We start from the raw sequence: 25,129 nt of genomic DNA on the forward strand, positions 1-25,129 counted from the left end.
AGTCCTGGCCTCTGCCCAGTAGAAAATTTATGGATTATGATTTAAAGAAGTAGCAATGCCAACAGACCAACATACTTAAATGTTTTCATTTCTGATTAGAAATATCCAACCAGATTTATGAAAGAACCTCAATGATGTTTAGAAAAAATGTGGCTTCTCTGCACATTTGGTAAGGAACATTTAATTAAATATTTTTGGGATGTTTTTATTTAAATTAACATCTTTATAAATATGAACTTGAGTGGAACATGAGTGGACCTGCTCCTTATTTTTCCAAACCCATTTTAGTTTTATAGCTGTGTTATTATTATGAGTATAGCTTGGTAAAACTGTTTACATAAATCATTATGTTAATAACAACTGATGTGTATGTCCCTTTAAATATAAGTAAGGATGTAATATTATAATCACAAACAATATTTAAATTACATAGATGTGCATGAAAAATAGACAAAGCCATTCACTTAGCTTCTTTACAAAGTTTATTTAGTGCATTTCTAGTTTGTGCACAGCAGGAACCAAAATATGAAGATAATCTGTGCTCCCATTGGTTTACCAAAGTTCTGGTTCAACACCATTGGTCCACACATGTTCTGGTGCAATACTATTGGTCCAGAAGTGTTCTAACACCCTCACATCGGTTCACTAGTGTTCTGGTATCACACTATTAGCTCACTAGTGTTTTCTTGTGGTTGTTAACATGTAAGACCCAGAGGGGAAAAAGGCCTGGGGGACCTTCAGCATGCTGCTACTGAGCAGAGGTCCGCGAGCTTCCATGCAACAACAAACAAACAAACAAACAAACAGCAAGGGACGACAGCTACCAACGGAAAGATAAACAACAGCGTCGCCCGGTAGAAGTGAACATGGAAGCATATACAGTAAACCTTAAATGTGACCTGCTGAAGCCCTCAGGAGGTCCGTCTGATATACAACAAATCTTAAAAAGGTAAAAGACACATGCGTGCGCGCTCACACACACCTACTGCAAACACAACTTTTCTCTCACACATACGCACACGCACGCATACACAGAGGCGCACATGCATGCAAACAAATAAATCCTTATAATTTTACAAGGAATACGTCCATTTTTGAAAATATGACTTAACCCCATGAGCTGTGTGTAAACATAGCGTACAGTAGCATACAGGTGCATTTCAATAATTCATCCATTCCAGTAATTCAAGTCATAAAGTGAAACTTAAGGAGATACATTGCACATTTGGTGAAATATTTCTTACAGCTTAATAATTCCAAAATTCAACTATTCTCACAAGATATTGCATGAAACTGATTGGTTATCCTAATTGCACAATCAGGATTTATTAACTACACTTTTTTTTCTTCCACTCAACTTTCTAACTGCTTGGATACAACATTTTCAACAGCAAAGTTCTTTATCAATAACAATTTATAGGTTTTTGTTATAGAAGTGTTCAAAGACAGACCAAAAAAAAAAAAATGTTATGCCTTACATAATGATGGAGAAGACAGTTGACTTCACAGTTATCCAGTAGACAGTGACTGATGCCTTCCACAAGGAAGGAAAGAAATAAAAAGTCATTGTTAAAGAAGCTGTTTGCTTTATTCAAGCATCCTGGAAATCTGGAAAAGGAAAAAACAAGGGCAACCTGTTAAAATCCTTTAAATTAGTCTTATGTAATATCCTAGTTTACTGAGAAATTTAATTTTGAGACTTTTATGTAAGCTGTAAGTCATTATCATCTACATTGACTAAATTAAATGCTAAAAATATATAAATTTGTGTTATAATATACAAGCTTCACTTTTTGAATTGTATTACTGGAAAAAAAACCAACAACTTTAAACTTGTAATTTATCAATATGCACCTGTAAATAAAGACTACCCTCCTCACTTTTGTAACTCCGTGTAACTGTCTGGCCCCTTTTTATACCAAGTTAGGTAATACTTTAACTCTTTGGTTCTCTGTAACAGTCTGTTGAACGTACTTTGTGACTGACTGAACTCGTCTGTCCCTTCCTTGTCTCTCTCCCTCCTCTGTAGTATCTTTTTAATGTTCGAGAGAAGCGGTCCACAAGTCGCGCTCCCGTCGCCGGGGGCAGCAGAGCCAAAAAGGGTTGATTGTCCTTGATTTATGTACATCACAGTCAGTCACAGTGGGCTCTGAGAAGACGAAGAACTCTTTCTTCTCGGTTTTTGACCTCATCTTCTCCTCTCTTTCAGAAGTAATGGGAATGTTGGCCTGAGATTTGTGTGTTTGTGGGTGAGTGTTTGTTCCTGTTGGGATGAGTGCTTGTGTTTGAACGTGTCAGTGTGGAAGTGGAGAGGCTAGGACAGGTCGTCGTTGCTGGGTGTCTTCCTTCCGCCGTTGAGCAGGGCTGAAGCGCTGCGGCTCTTGGGCGGCGTGCCGCTGCCGGAACGTGACAGTTCTGTCAGGTCATGGAGGGAGGGCTCCCTGTACATGGCCACTACACAAACAGACACACATGAATTATTAATATAGTTAGAGAACCACTCAGGTTTGATATGGTAAATGCATTTACATAACCCTCTTCTGGTCTTATCGACCACTCAAAGCACTTTACACCTTAAGTCGAATACACACGTGTGCACCTTGTTCAGTCGGTGCATTTAGTGTACTCCAGCTCCTCCTTAATGATCGTTTTGAGCTGTTCAATATGTGTGAGTGCAGTAAATTTTGATTTCCTGTCATTAATTGGGAATAATAAAGGACATTAACAAAGGAACAATCATTTAATTAAAGAATCAATTAGTTAACAGTCACTCAATAACAAACAAGCAGATTAGAAACAGCCCCAGCATTTGTTTTGAGTCAGGTTTGTGTCCATTTAATGAATGCAAATCCAATAGCCACTTCGTTCTCAGCTTTGTTTTGCTCTCTGCTGAGTCCCAAGGGAAATTTACCACTCTTACGCTAACCTGGCGCATCTGGCAAGTCAAGGAGCCTTTTAGAGGTACTTGACTTACTTTTAGAGCTTTGCTATTAGAAGCTGCTGCCTGCTGCGATCAGATGCAGGCATCCAAACATATCAGGAGCGTTTGCGAGTCAGACTAGCAAGCAAATGCTAAACACAGAGGTCCTTAGCTCAGTGAGGGTCCATTACTGGCAGAAGTGTTAGTCATTAAATAGTTATTGGATCTGTTGATTGCACAGTAATATTGATTAGAACCTTAGGCCAAAACTATGTACTCCCACTGTTTTATTTTGCTTTACATAAATCACATACAGTGATGTCTGTACTGTTCATAACTGGAATATACATTTACATAGTATACTTCATGAATATCATGAATGATTTTTTTTTAAAGATCTTTTTTACTTTTATGAAATTTTAAAACATTTTTTTAAATATGGTAGCCTGCACATGATCTGGATGAACCTAAATGATACAAATGCTGAATGTGTTTCTTTAAATGAATTGGATATCTTCATCTTCTAAAGTGCCTTGAGATGACATTTGTTGTGAATTGGTACTGTATGAATAGAACTGAATGGTGCTGAATTATTTCTTAGTGAAGAAAGAGCACTTGCAGACTTTGATGAGCATTTTCAGCCGACTGATTGACAGGAAACATGGGCAAAAAACAGAGAAGCTGTCAGGCGAAGACAATGGAAAAAGGATTATAAAACTTCGTAGAGCCAGTAATTCGAGTGTAGAGAAGAAGCTCCATTTTTACTGCCTCTAAAATTTGGAGCAACAAACAAAACACGTGTCTACATCATTGTGTCTATTGTCATTGTTCTTCAGAATGTCCACACAAAAGACGACTGCTACAATATAAGTTTTGACCTGGTCAGAGATCTTTGTGATGAAATATTACGCAAGAAATTTTCTGTTACTTTAATAAAAAAGAAAAGCATTAAGAAAAAAGAACAAAACAAGGAAAGCAATGTAAGATGACACTCTGTTTATTCAACTACATGAAGAATATTGGCCTAAAAATTATCAAATGCAGACTGGAGCTTTTAAAAACAAAATATCCAAGCAAAATGTATGCCATTAAAAGCTTATCAGAAGAAAACAAGGATACAGAGAATCAGTCCTGAACCAAGAATGAAAAGTGATCTGCACGGTGGAAAAAGATAAAACCTAATCTTTTCTTTAACGCAGAGCCAATTAAATATCGAAGTGTCTTCCGCAACAAACTCAGAGATTTACCACTGTCACTGACGAGGGTGTTGAGTGTCAGATAAAAGAGAGTAGATAATAAACACCTCTGCAATTAATGCAAAAATGGATGCAGTTTTTTTCAATAACCTCTTTTATTGAGATCTTTTTTACAGATTATTGCTACAAATTTTCTGTTTCAACATATGAACGATCTTGCATACATCAGGCCTACTTTTAAGAGGCAGAGCTACCCAATTATGTATGAGAGGATAAAATGTTGATTGAAATGCAAATCTGTCACTTTTATTAAGTTTCCTTAAGATTTAAAAACAAAATAAGATTCAATACTTTGTATTGCCTTGTTGCTGAGAATGTGCTATATAACTAAAATTACCTTTTTTTTAATCATAGGATGTTTTGTTTATTTTCTATTTCGAACATGTAAATAAATAAACAAATTAATAAGTAAATACAATTCACTTTTAGCAAACTTTCCCAACAAATATTTAGATGTTAATTATTTTTAGATTCTTAATTAAATAAAAATGTGTTAAGACCTATAGTTAATCAGCATTTTCTAAATTCACATATATGCATTTCACATCTGTAAACATTGTAGTATATTTGTTCATGAACATTCAAAATATGAAATGCAGCCCATCTAACGGGCCGTCTAAAGGTTAATTACTGTTCTTTGTACGTCTTCTAAAATATCACGCTTTTCCCTGTTACACTTGAGTGTGCTGCATAAAGCAGAGGAAACATCAAGTGTGCTTCCCTTAATCAGACTTTGGACTATCTTAAAAGGAACAGCAGCAGATTAATGGGAAAAATTGCTCTATTATTTTAATTTTCTGCACAAAGCATACAGTGTGCTATACAATACAGCTGAAACATTAAAGTGAAGAAAGCTTGAAAATAATGCAGGTTCAGAGGAATTTTACTTTAAGGAGAAAAGACTTAATTAAAACTTTGTTTGCAGATGTTAGAAGCTCATTTTATAATTTATAAGTTTATAGCACACCATTCTTTTGGTGTGTTGAGTAGCTTTGGATATTTTGTAAAAGTTCTCCAAAGTCACAAAGGCCACAGCAAAGGGAGATATTTTTCTTCCACTCAAGACTCTGCTTCTAAGCTGTGTGAATTGTGCTTTAACAGCACACCAGATTTTTCTTGTCTCGCTTTCAAGCATCAGCATGTGGCTAGCTTGGCACTTCTTAAGCAAGGACTGAACAGCTGTCTCTTTTTACACCATTTTCTTAACAAATAGCTGGCCAGTCAGTGTAATTTTTTAAGATTGAGGGCCTAAAAATGACCAAAAGGACAACATAACAGAGAATTTAAAACAAGTTCCAATAACAGATGCCCCACTGTGCAGGGTATGTATAATAATATACTTTTTAACTTTTAAATATAGTATAAAATAGTGCCAAAAGTGAGAAGCTTACCTAACACTCAGTATGGAGGAGTTTTTTCTCCAGTGTTAAATGATGAAATACAATCTAAATGTTTTAAAAACAAGGACTGACCTGTATATATTTCAGGGTCAGGATGGTGTATGTTGCTTTTATCAAGACATCACAATCTATCACTCTGTAATATAACTATGGGATATTTGCTGCAATATTAATAGTAGCAGTTGTGTAGATGCTGTAGAAGTGGAAAATGTGTGATGCAGATGGTATGTGAAAGCAGCAGTGCTCATACCGCAACATTTTCTAACATGGCCAAAGAACCTGTTGCACCCTGTAATAGACTTGGTTTGTAATAAACATTTGTCTGTTTCATTGTTACATAAGTAGAAAGACAATGCTGGCACATAATTTCCCTAAAATAGCGTTTCTTTTTCCAGAATTAAAACTCATGCAGATGTCAAATTGCTGAGAAACCACACTCTTTTTGTAACCAGAATAGTTGCACAATATTAGGAACCTAATTGGTCCAGCTCTCTATAATATGTTGTCTTTTGTCACAGACCCAAAATTTAAGAATGCCATCATATCTACAGTACAGACCAAAAGTTTGGACACAGCTTCTAATTGAATTCAGTTAGAAGCTGTGTCCAAACTTTTGGTCTGTACTGTATATATTTTCAACAGTGTTAAGGATGGAGCAATTCTAGAAATATAACCCTTCCAAAAGCAGTTTTGATTTGCATTTGGCATCACTGCCCTGATGGAAATCTTCAGCATCACCTCCAGTTATCAGCTTTGCATTCTTTGATACATGAGCACAATTTAGTGACTCGACATTTCAAAATACAGTTCAAATATGGTTTTGGAACAGATAAAGTGGGACAACATTGATCTTCTGATAGGTGGGCTAAAACTTATACACCTAATCATTGGTTTAAATATCACAGAGGATGCTGTGTCCTCTCATGTCTATGACTAGTTTATGTGAGCTCCTCACTGACAATGTAGACTTGTTATAGATGATTCTAAAATCAAATAATAAACTTTTAAATAAGCAGAACATCTTTTAAAGAGTTGGTTCAGTCCTACCTTTAAGTGGTTTCGGTATGAAGTGTGCGGCAGCCTTGTTCTTCTTCACGTGGTTTCCCTTCATGATTGCTCCCTCCTTGTTGAGTCCCAGGTACCAGGCCCGGCCTGACTGCTGCTGTCTGTACATCATGGACGAGTACGTGACGTAGTAGTTCTCAAACACAGACTCCTTGAACTTACACTCCGGGGTGAAATGTTCCTGAGGAGAACAGGAGGTATATAAGAAGAAATTGCCCAGAAAAGATGCAAACAGGCGGGAGCATTAGCTGTAGGAAGAGAGTGAAGATAGAGCGTGCATGGGTTTTGTAACGGCAGCTCTGTTTCAAAACTTTCTAATCAGTCCCTCCTTTCATCCATCAGGCGCTCCGCTCTTAGAATCATTATCTTGGCCGAACCGTGGTCTAAAAGAAATGAGCTGCACCAACTTAGGACAGCTGACATTTGCATTTCCTTATTCCTGTGTCTCCATAGCAACCAGCTACTCCCATGAATACCAACCAGCCCACTGGGAAAGATGGTGGCCAGGTTGCTGAGGGAAACAGGATGATATAGAAAGGATGCTGCTTCTCACTGACATGTGATAATACAGCAAGAATGTTGATTAAGCCTGTGCTGCACGACGTCTGGCCAGACCTGGTGTGAAAAGCAGAGGGCCGTGCTGTGTTGTTTTTTTTTTTAATATCAAGTCGGGAGATGGAACAAGTGATATCAGTGTTATGACAGAGGTTAGAAAAACAGCAGAAAGCCTCTCAGATATGATGGACCAGATATTGTGGTGGTATACGTGATTGCAAAGGCAGAGGTGGGTATCGGGGGTTTTTTTATTTCCTCTTTGTTGGTTTTCATCACTTGGTCTTGTAGCTTTGCTTGTACAGATTGCCAGAAGTGTGTGTGTGTGTGTGTGTGCGTGTGTGTGAGAGTGTTTGTGTGTGTTATGTTTGTTGGTTCTTGTGGTGTTATTGCTTCCACACCACCCACCACCAGTGCTGAAGAGCTAAAACGAGGTGCTCGAAGCACAGCCCTGCAGCCAACTCCAACCTTCTGGCCTGTCTGATTAAATAAATGCAGCAGCGCCGGGTTTTTGTGTGTGTGGATGTCAATTTGGAAACGACATGTGGACAAATTTCAGGAGACATCTTTTTCATCAAGAATGACCAAGAAAGGCAACAACAAAAACAAGAGGGAGAGCAGAAGAAATCAGCCCTTAGATGAATGTCAAGAGATGGACAGTGAGGCTCAGATGGCGTGTCGTTAAAGGTGTTGATGTGACGAGAACGCAATAATGAGTGTTCTCTCGGTGGAAGCTTTTGCTTCATTAGTCAACACGACAGAAATTTATCACATTAGTCATGATGGTGCCGTTTTTAGTGACCTACCGAGGTGTAAACGAAGCCTTCGTTGTTCATTGCCAGGTAGAGTTTGGTCTGGACGCCCTGGATAGCCACGACACGGAGCCCCACAGGGATCAGGTTGAACAGGGCTGCACACAAACAACACGTTCACAAACAAATGGATGTTCAGAGGGAGGAAAACAGAGAATGATCCTCATCAATATCACTGACATAATGACACTTCCATTTTGCCACAGAAAAGCAATTTTATAAGTTCAGTCAGGCACGAACAACGGCATAAACAATTCAGCTTCCAGCACAATCTACTGTCTGCAAGAAAAAAGGTAAGAAATGTCAACAAAATTTGCAAAACATCGTATTAAACAAGAGAGAAAAAAGAAGGTCAGAGCTACATCAGGTTGAGAAACTGTATGTGGTACGACTGGAAAATGTGTGTTTAAAGATGCTCTTGATGACTGACTGAGCTTGAGCTATTTGGTAACGCTTGGACAAAAATGTCAGTGAAAAAGCTGGTTAAGACACAACCCAAAGGACTTTGCAGCTGTGAAAGCAACAGAATTTTTCTGATTTTAATTGATAAATAAATAAATAAAAAAATGTTATTTTTCTTCATATGCGCTGCATTGCGATATCCGGCCAGAGGTTGAACATTTGAGCTCAAGAAAAGTTGCCAGTTTAAAAGTTGAGACATCAACAGACAGCTTGGTTGAAAAGTAATTTTAACAATCTAACGTTTATCCGTCAGCAGCACCAAACCCAAAGTTGTTCCTTTTTCTCAAACGCTACAGCACAATGTTATTTAAAAGCCATTTTAGACATGCTGTAAGTGACTAAACGTCTCTGGCTTTATTTTAATGTGGGTACTTATTCCCATCTGTTTAAATTTTTCCAAATATAATCCAATTCTAATTCTTAAAAAAATCAATACAAATTTGAGTGTGAGAGCTTTAACTCTGGAAGGGGTGCAGTGTAATTCCATGGGGAAATCATGCATGTCAATGGACACCATTCAGCCATAATGTTACAAACTCCCACCTGTTATTGAGTGTGTCCCTATATTTATGAGCATTCGAGATATCTCTTTTCTGCTTGGTACCAGAAATGAGGCAATACTAACCAAAAGCTTCGTGGATTGGAGGTGGGGGGTCATTCTGTGGGTATTTAAGGAACTTTTGGGGGAACAACAAAACACCACAAGCTCTGTATGTGCTTTGAGCCACTTCTGAGGAGATTGTTTAGCGCCACTTCTATCTTTCAGAGTAAGGGGCTGCTTCTGCCAGGGAGTGCTGCTGGTGTGTGGGAGGTGTGATAGGTCTGTAGAAATGTTTAGGTTTAGCGTCAAAGCAAAATGCAAGAGAGCTGGGATGCAGCCAATACTCAGCAAATGAAATCTCAGGGCACATTGGAAGATATATAATAACATTAAAAGTGCCAAATGTCTTTTGGTTTGGGTGCAGCTCAGTCACAAATTAGAGTAAAGCAGTCAGACTAAATCTCAAACACATGCAGTTCATTCAACTCAGGTCATTTTAAAATTAATATAGTCAGTTACTATTATAGTTCAGCTGAATGCATTCAGGTTCAGTGACTTAGTAGTAGAGATTAGTGAATGGTTATAGTTAAAAAATGTCAATAAAGTCATGCTAGCTGCAATTCACAGATTTGTATTGATACTAAATATCACTATGAGGGATAATAGTAATAGTAATAGGAGTAATTAAAGTTAGTTGTTGAAAAATACAAAGCCTGCCTCCATCGTTTATTCTCCATAAGATAAGATAACTACACTTTGTGTAGCTTGTTATCTTGTTTGGAAAATCTGAAATCTTACAGCTGCAAACCATTTTGTCTCATTTGCTGTTGCGATATGTTTTCAGCATAAGTAGATAGCGTATGACTGAAAAAACTAATATTTCATATGGAGTGAAGTAAGATTGAAAATGTGAGCAGAAAACGGCCTGACAGAAGTTTACATACAGTCTTCATTCATACGGGTTTGGGCTGTTAATCATGCATTTAAAACACTCTTTCTTCAGAGAACTGATGACATTTTAAAAACAACAATAAGACTGAATCTAACACAAGTTTTTTATTTTAGTGGCACCTGATCAAAATGACACACATGGATAAAATCAGATTGATATATGCATCCCTGCTAATATTTGGTTCAGTGTCCTTCAACAGTGAGCACCTCCAACATTTTGTTAATCTCCATCAGGTCTTTGTCGTAAACATGGCTGAATATTTGACTAATCTTCTCGTCAGAAAGGGTAGAACTCATTTTAAACTGGTTATTTTCCCTGCATCAGCATGGCTTTTAAAAGTAGCCCATTCTCTTTAACGGGATTTGAGGAGGCCATTCAGGAGAAAATTGTTGATTATGTTTAAGGACAACTCAGAACAACAGAGTCTCAAACCCATTATAGAACTGGAAGATACTGGAACACCAGCATCCACGGTGAAGTCAGCCTTGGATCAGCCTGGACTGATGGGATGCTGACCAAGAAAGAAGAACTGCTCAAATAAGCACAAACTAAATGTGTAGCTGCCCACAAGGACAATCCAAATTTATTCTGGTAAAAGGGATTTATCGACAAGAACAGGAAAAACTGAGGGATCAATGCAAGGCTTTCAAGTGGGTGAAGTAACAAAGAAGCATGACCTCCAAAGTATAAATTTTTACACAAGATGAAAAGTAAATGACTTGAACTATGAACCCAACAGACATACAGCACAACTAGTTTTGGAATGGATAAAATAATATAACATGAAGCTTCAGGAACGACGTATCAGAAAAGTGGGGATTCTTCTACTCAGTATGGTTTATGGCAGGAAACCCGCCGTATTGACTGACACATTTCCGATAAGAAAAGTTATAAAAACATCTAGACAGAATTGTCAGGAGCTTGTTAATGGTTACAGAACTCTGTGGATTTTTTTCAACTTGATGAGGTTGTTATGACATGCTGGACTTCATTTTACTTTAGACACTTTAATCCTAAGTTTTTTAGGATCTTGGGTTTAGTTAAGCTATTGTTTCCATGTTTTTTTGTTTATTTACTTAGAGATAAACATCCTCCTACCTCCAATCTGCATCTGCTCAGTTAATCAGTCTCATCTGTTCCTTGTGTCATCCTCCCAGCTTTTATAAACCTCTGATCTCCATCAAATCCTGCTGTTTCTCACTTCTTTGTACTGCCTATGTTTCCTGTTCCCACCGAACATCAGTTGCTTTAACTTTAGTTTACTTTGCTTTGGTGCACACAGTTTGGTTTACTCAGTCTGCCTGCCTGCTTCCTTGCATTTGAGTCCTCAGCACAACACAACATGGAAAAAGGACAGATCATAATATCTGAGCCTGTATGAATAGTTTAGACTTTATGGGGAATAGAAAGATTGCCTAATTCTTTGGTATCTTCTTCCTATTCATTGACGCTCTCTGCTGTATAATCACCTCACCCTGGTCAAATGTTACATTCAAAGTCCCCAAATAATTTGACATTCATATCCCAGACGAGTGCAGCTAAACTTCTAGCAGGCAGTATAAATACTGCCGGCGGTCGTTGTTTTCCATTTCCATTCACATGGAAAAGTCACAACAGAAGCCTGAGAAGCCGAGGAAGGGATGTGATTATTTGTCCCCGTTTTGTGTGTCGAGCCTTTATTTAATTACAGTCAATCACCCAACCATGTTCTTTTAAATGACTGTGGTTGTTTGGAGACTTGGATTACAGGGATTATCTATCCAAACCCCCCGACACGGGTTACCAAGTTCATGTAGGCGTTTACATGATGTATGCTGCATGTAATCATTTAATTAAAGAAAATACTGTTATGTGTTTTGCTTTGGGCTCAGTAGCTGGTAGCTGGAGAAGCAGAAGAATATTGCAAGATGCTGCCGAAATCAACTGTGCACAAGAAAACTGTTATCTTAAAAACACCAACAAAATTGAAATTATTTGTGGAAATCTAAGTTCTTTTTGTTTGTTTTTTACGGATATATACAATTAAGTGAGGGGGGAAGTACAACAAAAGAGATGAAGGAGATCTTTTATCCTCATATCCATCATTATTTCTGAAATTGGAAAACCGCACAGTGTTTTCTGTTGATGTTTAATCAATTCATTAAACCAGCCGGCACGGATAGGTTCTACAGACAGAGTTGTCACCTGACATTTGGAGGAAAAAACGTGCTCCATCTTACTAATTAAATGAGCACTTGACATGTTGTTGAGTGACTGCCTGAATTAAATGCTCAGGATCAAACTCCTTTCCACACATTGACGTTTATCTTTAAATTGGATTTAACCAGAGGTAGAGGCTAACCCCAAAGTGCTTATAAAGGGGCTAAATTTAATCAGTCATTGCTAGATACCAAACCTTTGACATGATGAAAGACTCTTCAATTTTGTGAAGTTAAACCCACCTTATTACTAGAAAGAGTACAAAATAGAGGATATGTGTTTAACAATTCTTGATTCTCAAAGCAAAAATAAACTACAGTATTTGTGAAAGGGTTTTATTGAAGCAAGAGTTTCAATTTGAACCTACTGCAGCTTACTTGAAAGCTGAGCTTCAATGTTAGAAGTATCTAGTTTTTAAGATTCAAATGTCAAAGTTTCCAGTCATATTTAGCTAAACTTTTAGCTCTGCAACCCAGTCTTTAGTGGATTTGTGGATGAACGGATGGACGGATTAATGTCAAAATAATCTATTTTAAAAGTAGAATTTTATTTCTACTTAAAACTGATTTTTCTGTTTCTTCTTTGGTTGTTTACTGACTGGTAGGAAATGATTTTGTTTGCTGGCTTTGGTAAATTTATCCCTATTGAAAAAGTGGATGAAATGCTTGGCTGCTTTCATTTAGTAAAAGATTACAAACGGAGTCCTCAAATCTCTGGCCTCTTTTATTTAATATCTGCATTCTCTCCCCAGCATTATAGAGTATTACAACATATCATATGTAAGATAATGACAACTTTATATTCCTGTGTCAAACGATTACCACAGTTCCTTAGAGTTACCAAGAAAGTGTGTCCCTGGTATCAATAAGTGAAAAAGCCAGAATTGTCTTCCACTTAATGTAAAAAACAGGCAATAGTTTTCTCCCAAAATGTTATGGTTAGCAAAAAGGACTAAACTAGATTCAACAAGGATAAACATCACAGAAACAGAGACTAATTAATTCAGACAGAGGTCAGCATGTCCAACTGAGAAATGAGACAACACTTCAAGAACTATTTCTGTAATGTAAAGAAATATGACTCAGTGTGACCCCCTGTGTCATGTGAACGGTTTTCAGTAATACAGCACTCTCAGTGTGTTAAAGAAAAACAAAAAGTCAAATAAAACAACCAAATGTGCCACAGTAAAAATAAATATCTACTTTTAATTCTTTTTAATTTATTTAGATTGTTTTATAATGTATCAGATGTTTGCAATACTGCAATATGAAATGACAGTTCATAGGATTATCCTATATCCCGTCTCCCCCAGCAATTAATTCAGAAAGTAGTTAAAATATTTAGCTCAAAAATGCTTCAACAACCACAATCATTTCTTACTAACGTCAATTACATAAACATATATGTTTGTAATGTTGTGTAAGTTGTTATCAGTCACACAGCAAACGTTATTTAAATGCTTGAGAAGAAAATACATGCATGTTAATGTATTTATATCTAGAAGCTAATGTACTAAAATTGTAAACTACTTGGTATATAGTTGTAACCAAATAATACTCTTTAATCAACATACTATTTTTAAATTTTATTTTGGGTACAAACAACAGTGCTTGATTGTATCAACTATAAATTTCACTTATTTCCTGTTTTTGTATCTACAGAATATGTTTTATAAAAGTTCTACAATATTTTTTCTGCTTTTCTTGCTTGGTGAGAATAACAAACACTGGTAAACCTTACAGCCAAGGGCTGAAACGGGATCCTGCATTACCATAGCTGCTGTCCTCATCCTTGGTTCCATCGACGGTGCCGTCCTGCTGCATCTGCAGCTGGAAGCCCTGGCGACTGGAGAGCCTGGTCACTATGCCCTTTAGCTGGGGCTCTGAAAGAGAAAAGAGAAGATGAAACACATCAAAATGCACTTGCTTATGTCAAAGTCAGCACTCTCCAAGAAGCAGGAAGTGTTTGCATCTCCAGACTTGCTGCTTGTATTAAAACCAGATGGATATGAAGTGATGTCACATGACAGAGCATCAGTTTTCTGCTTTGCATGATGTTTGCAGACACCTGCTGCTACAGGACTCCACAGTGGGCCGAAATAAAAAGCTAATTAAACGCAACCTGTACATTCCAACCTCAACAACCTCACACCAGTCCAGATGATAGAGACAAATGAAGAAATGATGCGCCTGCCTTGGTGATGAAGAAAAATGGTGTTGGATGATGATGATGTTGATGAAGATTTTGATGGCTGGTTCTTTTGCTCCCCTTCCCTCCCTCAAACCTGGTGGTCGCCTTCTCTTCCTCTTCTTCCTCGATCCAAACAATTTGACTCGAGAGAACACATTCAGCTTGCTCGGCTTCTCGTTGGCGCCCTTGCTGTTGCTCGGACTGCTGCTGCCGCGGCAGGCGTTCGCCTTCTCCCGCTCTCTTGCCTGCCGCTTCTGGCGGATCAGGGAGCTGGCGATCGCCGCTGCCCGGGACATGCTGCTCAACCCGGCGGCGTGAAGCGAGGCTGTGCGTCCCGGCTGGAAGAAGTGTTCGCGAACAAGCCGGTAGGGGTGTGTATGTATGTGTAAAAAGTGAGGGATTCTACGCCACCCACGACTCAGTTCGCATCACACGCCCGGCCGATATAGGCTCGCAGATTGCCGAGGGGCTTTTTTAGGGAAAAACATCCAGAATCCTCCATCGGCGCGTCCGGGCGCCTCATGGAAGAAGGTGCAGAAATGCTCCAGCGCCTGAACCTTAATGACACCGCCTCCCATCCCCCAGGGAGAAGGGTAAAGGGAGGGGGTTGAGTGGCAAAAGCTGTCTCACTAACCCCTCAGGTAATTTTTTTTTTCAAGTGTCCCAAGAGAGTGTGGAAGGAGAGCAGAAGCTGCGTAAAGATCCACTCCACGTCCAAGTGGCGAATCAACAGCTTCTGAACTGGTGTGATCGGCGCCGGCTGTTGTTGATGATCACTGCAGCTGCTGCCGTCTCTGCTCCTCTTCTTCTGCTCCTCTCCACGGAGACGCTCCACTCCTCGACGCTGTCCGTGACAGAAATGCAGCAGCCGCAATGTTTATCAATGAAACAACTCGGGGCGCGATCGGCGGAAAGGGGATCATGATGCTGCTGCCTTGCCGTTCATAAAACTGCTGCAGCCCAGCCCGTTCAGAGGACGAAGAGCGATGAACAGGGGGATAGGGGTGGAGGGGGTGTGCATGCATACAGAGAGCAGGGGGTGCAGGTGGGGAGGGGGTTCTGGAAGCTCAGTAGATATAGGACACCTGTAGCCCTGCACCCACGTGGCATGATATTTACATGTTCCACTGATGTGTGATACGCAGGGCTAGACAGAAGCGGGCAGGGGAGGAGGGAGGTGGGGGGCACTTGGGAAGGAGGGAGTGGGTGTAATATAGGAGGAGGAGAATATACAAGAAAAAGGAGGAGGGAGCGGCGAGCCTGAATGAATGAGAGGAGGAATAATAGAAGAGGAGGAGTTGAGGGAGAAAATTAGATATTGAGTGTGACTGAGTGAGAAAGAAGCAAAAATGAACCCACAAAAAGGATTAAAAAGTGAAGGATGGATGAAAGAAAAAAAGAAAAGAGGTGGACTGTATAAGGAAGAATAATAAAAATGTGAAGGCACCTTTAAAATAAAGAAATCAATAAGGAATCATGGAAAACAAATAAACCACTCAGTCAGAGGTTGAAATCTATTTCCTATAATTGGCTCTGATCAGCGACCATCTGTCCATTCTTTATGGACAAGAGGAGAGGTACACCCTGGACAACTCAGTGACCATTAGTTCCAATAAAAAAATAAAAATGTATCTTGTTAATAAACACGTAAAAGCTAAAAGCTTCCTGGGTCCATTTATTTTGCCCAGGAGCACTTTCAGGCTACCTTTGGGATATGTAGTTAATTTCTTTTGATGCAGAGGAGCAGCAGCTCAGATGATAGAGGCCTCCACCCTATAGCCACGGTGGAGGCCACCCATACTGCAGAGAAAGATCATTTCATTCAATTGTAGGATCTGATTATTTCAGCCCGGATCTTATGTAACGATTTGAACATTATTACAACAGTGAATCAAGAACTTCTCTTCTTGGCCAGCTTCGTCACAGACCACACAATACATCTACCATCATTATGAACAAAGCACCAAAATATTTCAATAGAACAAAAACTTAAAAGGGTGAACATTTCTGCAGCTTCAGAACCTAAATAAATGAATTCTATGTCTGATATGACTGTTTAACTTCATGTATTTGTTTACGTTTAAGTTTATTTGGACAAATATGTCTACTTAATAATGTGCTTAACTGAGACAAATGTATGTATAAATACATGTTTTCACTTTATCCTCGTCACTAAATAAACCCTGCAGACATAGTTTGTGAAGACGAACAGGATGGCCAGATTTCATTACTAAGGTTCTTCAGGAATCCAGTCCAGGTTTTTATAAAAAGTAGATCATAAGTAGATTCATCCTAACTCAAACACTGAAAATCATCCGCAGCTCTGTCCAAATTGGAACTATGAATTGGAGTTTTCTGAATTAAAGCTTTGACTCAAACACATAAATTGAACCTAATGAACAACTGAACAACTGCATAACCTCTTCTGATGTCAATGACCAAAACACACAAAAGTCTGAATAGTTTTTTCATTCTCATTCTTTAAAATCTTCTGAATTCAGTGAAATTCTGCATTGAAAATCCACTCTTCATTACACAGGCTGTTCTTGATGCCAGTGTACATTTGTTAGTTTTTAGAAAAAGCAGACCACTGGATAATATCATTAAAACAAAGAGGAGGGGCCGCTGACTGTCTTGTGGTGCAGAGGTTCACCACGGCTGAAAGGCAGCAGCTTGAGGAGGAGGTTAATAACAGAGTGAACAGTTCAGATTAGACGAGGTGTGTCATTTTTCTAGACATTTCCTTTGCATTAGCACTTGAGTGGAGACAAGCACAGAGCAGCAATGAGCCACTTCACGCATGCCTGCTGCCTACAGGCGGCCCCCACAGGAAAACAAATGCACAGCTGTTCTAACCGGATACAGCTAGGATGGAGCAGAGCAAGAAACCCAAAAGATGAAGAAGAGGTGGTCAAAAAGGGGGCAGACAGTCCGATGCTCTCTAACCTTAGTCAAGGGTTGGGGGGCAAAATAGAAACCAGTGCATGTTGTTCTTTTAAGAAACAGATGCTGGAAATTATTAAGCACAGATTATGAGACATGTCTTATTACCTTAGGGATGATAGAGTGTTAAGTAAAAATCTTTTAAATCGGAAAGTAAAAAAGAAATTTTCAGTTTAGTTTCACATCCAAATTTGTAACAAACTAATGTTTCCTAACCAATCTAAACACAGAGTACATCTGGTTTGGGGTTTTTGGTCATTGTCAAAGCTAAAGTAAAAGTTGGTAGACATTTGAAACAAAACAGTCTCTGAAACTAGATGTATTTTTTATTGCCATATTCTTTATGATGATAAGATACATGCGGTCAGTAACCAAGACCACACATCTCAAATGGCTCTTAAAGCACCCTCTCTCCAACCACTGAGCACAGTAGATTAGGAACTAAAACATCTAATGTGGTTATAGAAAGGAGGAAACATCCTTACGTCTTCCTCAGCATAATGCTAATCCATTCCAGGGTTTATATTTCAGTGGTCTCATCTGTCTGTTTACGTCTGCAGAAGTAAACATTCATACTTCTTTTCTTCAGTTTATCACTTCGTTAAATCCACTAACATCAATATAATTTCTGGTGGCTGCACATAATGGAGCAACAAAAAGAAGCACATCATTGTGAAGTGAACAAAAATGATGTTAGATCATATTAACATCATGAAGACAAAGTGACACATCAGACAGGTTAGGGATAACATTGTGAAGAAGTTTATCCAAAGCCTTGAACATTTCATAGACCGATTTCTGTCTATCAACAAAAAATGGAAAGCGTACAGGACAGCTGCAGTCCTGCCATGAAACAGATATTTACTTGAACTGACAGTCCTGGCAAAAAGAGCAACAAAAGATGAGCTGCTTGGAGCTCATTGCAACTTTGGAGGAGCTGCTGAAATCCCCTTCTCAAGTGGGGATAATCCATTAATGGTCATGCACTCTACAAATTCGCCCTTTAAGATATGATATGGCAATTTGTTTTAGTTAAAAGAAAGTCATAGGTCCACTTTGCCACAAACCATGTCGGAATCACAGCAAACTGGTCAGAAAGACAATGAACCACAGATACAATGGAATAACTAAATAAAAGCCTATTTATGTATTAAATTGTGTCAGTTACTACTTGAGAATCTGTGGCTATACTTAGCTTAAAACCAATTAGACACTCATTATCCAATTTAAAAGACTGGGTATAATAGCAGTGAAAAATGTTTCTGTGATGTATTCAAGGGGGCTGGATACAAATACTTAGTACAATTTTTTGAGAAGTTGATTTGTTTGAAACTTTTAAAGCCATGTATCTTTGTCCTTGCATTGATAATTTGCCATTATCTTTCAATAATCTAGCACAAAGACTTCAATAAAATGATTCTTCAGTTGTGTTTTGTGGGAAAATGTGAATGATTTTGTAAAGCTCTGGAAAGGTCTTAAATTTAGATTAGTGTTAACAAATCAGATATGAGCACTAACACCAACCAGTCAATCAGTTTTGTCTCCAGCTAATGACAATGTGAAATGTTGCTGTAAAAGAAAATCAATAAGTTAATCAATAGACAAGCAGCTAAACAGAAGCAAAAAAGAACTACTGATCACCAAATGATAACATGAAAAAACAAAATCAACCAATTAATTGTACCAATGTATATACACAGCTAGCTTCACTAGCAAGTCACGTACTTTTATGCTTGTTTGGAGTTTCACAGTACCTCCTACTGATGGTTTTAATAGTTTGACCAAGGAGGATGGTTATGAGCAACTCACAGTGCTGACTGAGCCTTTATATGGAGCTGATCATGAAGCCCAAGAACATTTCACACTTTATAAAACAGATTCAAATATTAACACATGGTAACAGCAATTTATCAGTTAATAAACAGCATTCTCTTAAACCATAATGAAATGATTTTTAGATTTCAGTCATTTAATGGCTATAGGTCATTAAATAACCAATATTTAATATTTATAAGTCTTCCGCTAGCTTCTCTCTGACAACAGGCTCTGTAAGTCAGTTCATGCAAAATACAAGCTTTTGCTGAAGAGTTTTAAACCAAAGTTTTAATTGTTGACGCAACAATTTCAACTTTAATTCAAGCAGAATGTCAAACAAATTAAGATGGTATAAAACAGCAGCAGGTCCTTGGTTGCTGATGGACAAAGACCTAATTAAACTGTAACACGGCCCTTTTACTACCTTGGGGTGGCTCTGCTTTATTCCATCTGGCTGGAACTCCATAACTGATTGATTGGTCAAATAATTTACTGAATGACAGATTTAGGATTACAGAACCAACGTACTTTGGGGTAATAGATGTATAGATGAAAGAAATCACCCAGCAGGTCAACTATGAAAGCAAAGCGATTAGTCCAAGGGAGAAAAGCTGAGGTTTTTGAGAGAAATTGTAGCTAAAGTCAACAGATAACAAGTCATTTAATAGCTGATTTATTTTTTTAATTACTGGACTTGTGTTACTTTAATTCTATAATAATTTTTGTAGCAGTCAAAGGTTTCCCTTGAGCTTAGAGGAAACACAGATTTATGCTTAAAATTCCAAAACTTAAAAACAACCATTAAAGTAATATTGAGAAGCAACTTCAAAATGCATGTAATCCACAGTTCCCGTCTTTACATGAGTGTTTTTATACGCTCATGATCCTGTGCAGCAGATCCCATCACAGTCAGAAGGGTGCGCCCTGCGCAATTTCCAGCACCAAGGACAGCTCTTCGATTCTTTTTCTGAGCAAAAACAAGTTTTATCCCTTTTAAACCGCCGATGGATGAATGTTCAACTATGATAGTTAAAATTCAAGTGAAGAACGGTTCAATAACAATAAATCACAAACAACAACAAAGCCTCAAACTTAATTGTTTTGACTTTATATCTTTATATATTGCATCTCATGGTCAAGACCTTTATAATAAATAACTAATTCCTGAAATTCAGATTATATCTATGCATCTTTGTGACTACATTTCTAAATTCTCAGTAAAAGTTTTCCCTTCTGGCCCTACCTGAGGTCGATCGACGGAGAGGGAAAGCCATGCTGCGCCCGTGGAGCTCCTCCGCGGCCGTGTGCTCATGACTTTCGTACTTCCTGTAGTGCAGCGCTCCACGCACAGAGGCCGAGCTATTGGAGTCCAAACCACAGAAGTCCCCACGGCATTGGATCCATTAAGGCCATGCACGTGGCGTTGAGGGGGGATCATTAGCAAACATTAGAGGCCATTAAGCTGTTGGAACCGGTCATCAATGATTCATCGCCAGATCCCGCTGATCTGGCACAGTCAGAGAGGGATGGAGCCAGCAGGTCATTCCCAAATCCAAGGATTTATTGACAAGACTGACTGCTTTGTTTCTTAAGGGTTTTCGTGTTGGAGAAATTATATTTGTAAGGACTCCATCAATCACTTCACCTTTTACTTCTAAAACCATGAGAATAAAAATAACAACCCAACACAACATATTGTTTCAACAGTTCATTTAGTTGTGTACTTGTTGGAATTTTGCATTATACAAATTTTCTCCTTTTATATGCAAATTATTTTCTATCAAGCCGTCTTAATATCACTAAGTTAAGATTCAGAATGAATGTTTTCTGCCTTACACTGTTATTCCAGTCAAAACCAGTTAAAGTGATACTAATTTACTCACATATACTAAGAGCTGAAGTTGTCTTAGAAAATGAGATAAAAGCACATTACTTTGTCCTGCTGAAGACAGCGACTTCTTGTAGCCCCATAAAGGAGTCTAGATCAATACTTTTATTTTTTTTATCTGTCTTTGTACCTGGCCATGATAGAATATCTGTAAGTGTTTGATTAAAAAAGAAGAAACTTGAGAAATGGACAGAAATGAATAAAATCTTTAATAAATAAATGTCAGCAAAGCAGCAAGACCTAAAGTCATATCTTTAAGAAAATGGGGGAAATTGAGCAGCGACAGGGCCTGAACTTCCTGTGGTTGATCATATAAATGAGCCAAGCTCTCTGGGAATCACTTTCCAGGTGCTAAGCTCATCTACTCTGTCAAACTGCCAAAATATAACAAAATGAATGAGTGTGACACAAGAAACCTTCAGAGGACTAATTTAAAAATGATAAGATAATGTGGCTGCTTGGAAGGAAAATAGAAAGAAGGGGATGACTCAAGATTTTTCCAGAGTACTATATGTCTAACTGTGGCTCTGATTTTTTTTCTCAATGCTTACATCACATCATATTATACAACATAAAACTGAAATACACACTGCTAACACTGCCTCCTCTGAAGCAATACAACAAAACAACTTCAAATGCTTTCAGTTTGTTAAAAATCCTTAAAATGTTACATTTTTAAAGGTTAAAACACAACAGTGAGCACATCTCTATTATGATATTCAGGATTGAAGCCAGTCTGGTGCAGCACAGTCTGCAGCACAAACATAAAAGCTGTTGAAGGGAGTGAAGCAGGATGTTGCAGGAGAATGAGGAAACTCAGCAGCTTTTACAGTAAAGCTGATAGACGAGAAAAAAACATGTTATCTGAGACAACATCTTCGAAATAACTGTAGCTCTCTTCATAAGGAGCAGCAGCTCCAGAGCAGCAGTTGTTGCATAACTACTATTACAGCTCTAAAATATGAACACATAGCTTTGTTTTGGTTGAAGCAGATTGGTCATTTAAGTTCAGATTTCAAGTTTTGTTTTCTGCTTTGTGTCACTACTGATGCGATTTGAACTCTTCTTCAAAAACAGATAATTTCTCCAAAAATAGCTCTTTCCCTTGGCAAACAGCAGCAAACAGTAACAATGCCAGCAAGTACATTTTGGCAATAAACAGTTCAGATCTGGGCAGATGGCCAATAAACACTCACTGTAGCCTCTTCCAGAAAAAGGTCACTCCAGCTGATGTTCTACATCAGATTTCTCACAATGATGCTGTCAATTGCAAAGTTTATACACTGTTCAGCCATTAGATGGCGCCGTATTATTAAGTACTGTACCTGCAAGTGAGGCAGTGTTTGTAAAAGTTTATATAAAGAAACCCTGAAGCTTTTACAGGAAGAATAAGCCAAGTTATTGTTCCTACAAATGCTTTGGCTCTGATCAGAGATTAACTGGACTATTTACTACATCTTTTCCTTTCGGAAAGAAATCTTATTGTCTGATCAAACAAATAAGTCATAAATGTTTTACTCTACTTCTACATAAGTCTTTTTGTGTTGGTCTATTGAAGAAAATCCATGTAAAAATATCAATTATTGTTGTAAAATGAGAGAAAGTGAAAAGGTTCAAGAGGTATTAATAATATTGTGACCCTGAGTCCAACCAAAGCTTTTAAAAGCAGAAGTAAGGATTACTGAAGTGCTCTTTAAGAGTTAAAAATGTGGGGAAAAAACTAAAAATTATCAAGCTCACTGCTGAAGCTTCCTTAGTTAGTATTTCTGCTCTCTGACTTCATTTCCTCTGCATTACATCTATCTCTCACTCAATGTAAACTACTTAAAAACCAGTTAGCCTCAATTATGTAAGCTTTTTAAATTATAAAAAAAAAAAATACAATGTGATCACAGGTGTGTTTTATCCAGATATATTCTCAATGTCCACTAGTGACCACTAGGAGGAACTGTTGCTACATTAGCTGTCACTGAGATGGCAAATGATTGGAAAATAATTGGGATAATTTAGCAAGTTTAAGCTAAACAATTGCACCACTACTTAGAGATAAATAGGTTGTTTTCGCATGGATGCTATAAAGTAGAAAACACTGGTTAAGATGAATTAGGTTATAATAAACAAAGTGATTGAATTAGACATTTTAATATGAACAAATGATTTTTGTAATCAAGCAATCAAACTAATTTACATCTTGAGACGCTAGCTGACATCATTAGACTTACAGAAAATGTTTGAATGACTGAACATATATATACATATATATATATGTATATATATGTATGTATATATATGTATGTATATATATATATATATATATATATATATATATATATATATATATATATATATATATATATAATAATCATTCTTTTTTTATTATTTTTTTTATTTGTTGACAGGCGCACTGAGTTGAGAACTGGTGCTACGAATTTAAACCAGATTAATTTGCATGAATGAAGAAGCTCGAGTTGCTGGAAACTCCCTTTTGTTTCCATGGCGATGACAGCTTCCCAGTTTCCACTGCGGGTGGATCCCTCGTTCATGTGTCTGGTGAATGACTGAAGGTGTGTTCACTATGATAGTGAGATATTTTAGAGAGGCAGCACTTAATTTTACAAGAGGTAATCGATAGAGTATATTTCTTCCTCAGTGATATAGTAAAATTTGAGAATGCGCGTCCCACCGTCGTATTTGTATTGTAAAGTAATCCATCATAAGCCTACAGAATACACAGAACAAAAACTAAATAAATAAGCAAATTATGGTTCTATATTTTTATCATTTAGTAATGAAACCTTCAAGAAGGTTTTTATCAATTTAATCTCAAATACTTGCACCATGTTGTAGATGGTAGAACGAAGTAATAAGCAGTATGCTGAGCTCAGCATTGTGCTTCTCCAAATAATGGTTACTAATTTACCACTCACCTTTGTTGGCATTATCCTCCTTAACTTTCGATTTTCCGCTCATGGAGCTCCACTTTTTCTGCTCGTAGAATAAAACTTCGGAGAAAAGGTGCAGCAACGCGGTTTTACTTCTTTATGTTCGCTTTGTATCCCTCGGCTGAAAATACCCAACTCCTCCCGTCCTCCTCCGTCCCTGCTGTCCAGACAGAATCCTCTCTGGATGTCACCATGTGGCTGCAGACACACCAACATGCGGAGCTCTAAATCTGCACTCACACACGAAGTGAGGGACAAAGTAAGATGGCACGAACGGAAACTGTACAGAGATGCAGATGCAATTAATGGTTTTGTTGCTGCTTCCACTGTGACAGTTCATTCACTGAGGGGGAAATGGGCAGGTTATTGTGTCACAATCACCGTTACTGTCTTTTCTATCTGTTTACTGCTTAGTGAATGTTCACATAATTTCTTTGTATTACAATTAATAAAATGGTACACCACCCTAAAACTCAACCAATCCTATCAAAAATGATCTCCCTTTGTGCACTGTAAAACACAAATTTCGCACTTCTACTGAATATTAGCCATAGACATTATTAATACACATAGCAAATTATCAGTTTGCAATGTTCTAATTAATTCAAATAACATGTTATTGGTAACAGAATCCCGCCAGATAATTTGAACTAAAACTTGACTGAAGATATTGAACCAGCTCTTAAGGTGACGATTATGATACAGAGTAAATCTTAGCTGTGTTAGAGAAAAGATTTACATGATTCCAGCAGTAAAAATTTAAAAAGTGTATTACTATTTCAGTGACGTTTCATGATTTACACAGATTTACAGATCACAAATTCTTTTTTGTTTTCTTTTTAATGTGTAGAGTAAGTTGTAAGTATAATTTTACTTTCTTAGATAAGTAAGTATATTTCATAGATTTATTTGAATCTTACTATAAGTATCTCTTACCTGTTAAATATTCAGAATTTAAATTAAGATAACTTTATTAAAACTATTAAAATAAAGAAAACCTGCAAATTGTTCTAAAGCTGTTTTGCCCATGTAAACTCAGACTAGTAAATTTTATCTTAGTGCAAAATGTGCATAAAGTGAATGCTAAAGAACCTAGTTTTTGCTCCTTCAGTCTCTTTCTTGAGGTCATTGGTTGCAGCTCTGACATGTTTACAAAAATTACCCATAGCTTCAGACTGAGAGAGGAAAACCC

General features: G+C 37.7%; 1 protein-coding gene across 3 annotated transcripts; it reads right to left on the reverse strand.

Annotated features, from left to right (window-relative positions):
- Positions 1-463: 463 nt before the first annotated feature.
- Positions 464-24,165, reverse strand: LOC122844577 (fibroblast growth factor 13-like). 3 transcript variants are annotated; one of them, XM_044140177.1, is made up of 5 exons: positions 14,444-15,392; positions 13,931-14,041; positions 8,000-8,103; positions 6,624-6,822; positions 464-2,454 (listed from the first exon to the last, which is right to left on the reverse strand). In XM_044140177.1, exons 1-5 carry the CDS (start codon positions 14,643-14,645, stop codon positions 2,315-2,317), a joined length of 756 nt encoding a protein of 251 aa, XP_043996112.1. In that variant the 5' UTR covers positions 14,646-15,392; the 3' UTR covers positions 464-2,314. The 3 variants fall into 3 exon arrangements, with proteins under 3 accessions (XP_043996112.1, XP_043996114.1, XP_043996113.1); XM_044140179.1 differs by lacking the exon at positions 14,444-15,392 and adding an exon at positions 20,351-20,441 and having other exon boundaries at positions 465-2,454; XM_044140178.1 differs by lacking the exon at positions 14,444-15,392 and adding an exon at positions 23,923-24,165 and having other exon boundaries at positions 474-2,454.
- Between the last annotated feature and the right edge of the window lie 964 nt (positions 24,166-25,129).

This window comes from Gambusia affinis, linkage group LG15 (genome assembly GCF_019740435.1).
Source record: "Gambusia affinis linkage group LG15, SWU_Gaff_1.0, whole genome shotgun sequence".
Taxonomy (NCBI): Eukaryota; Metazoa; Chordata; class Actinopteri; order Cyprinodontiformes; family Poeciliidae; genus Gambusia; species Gambusia affinis.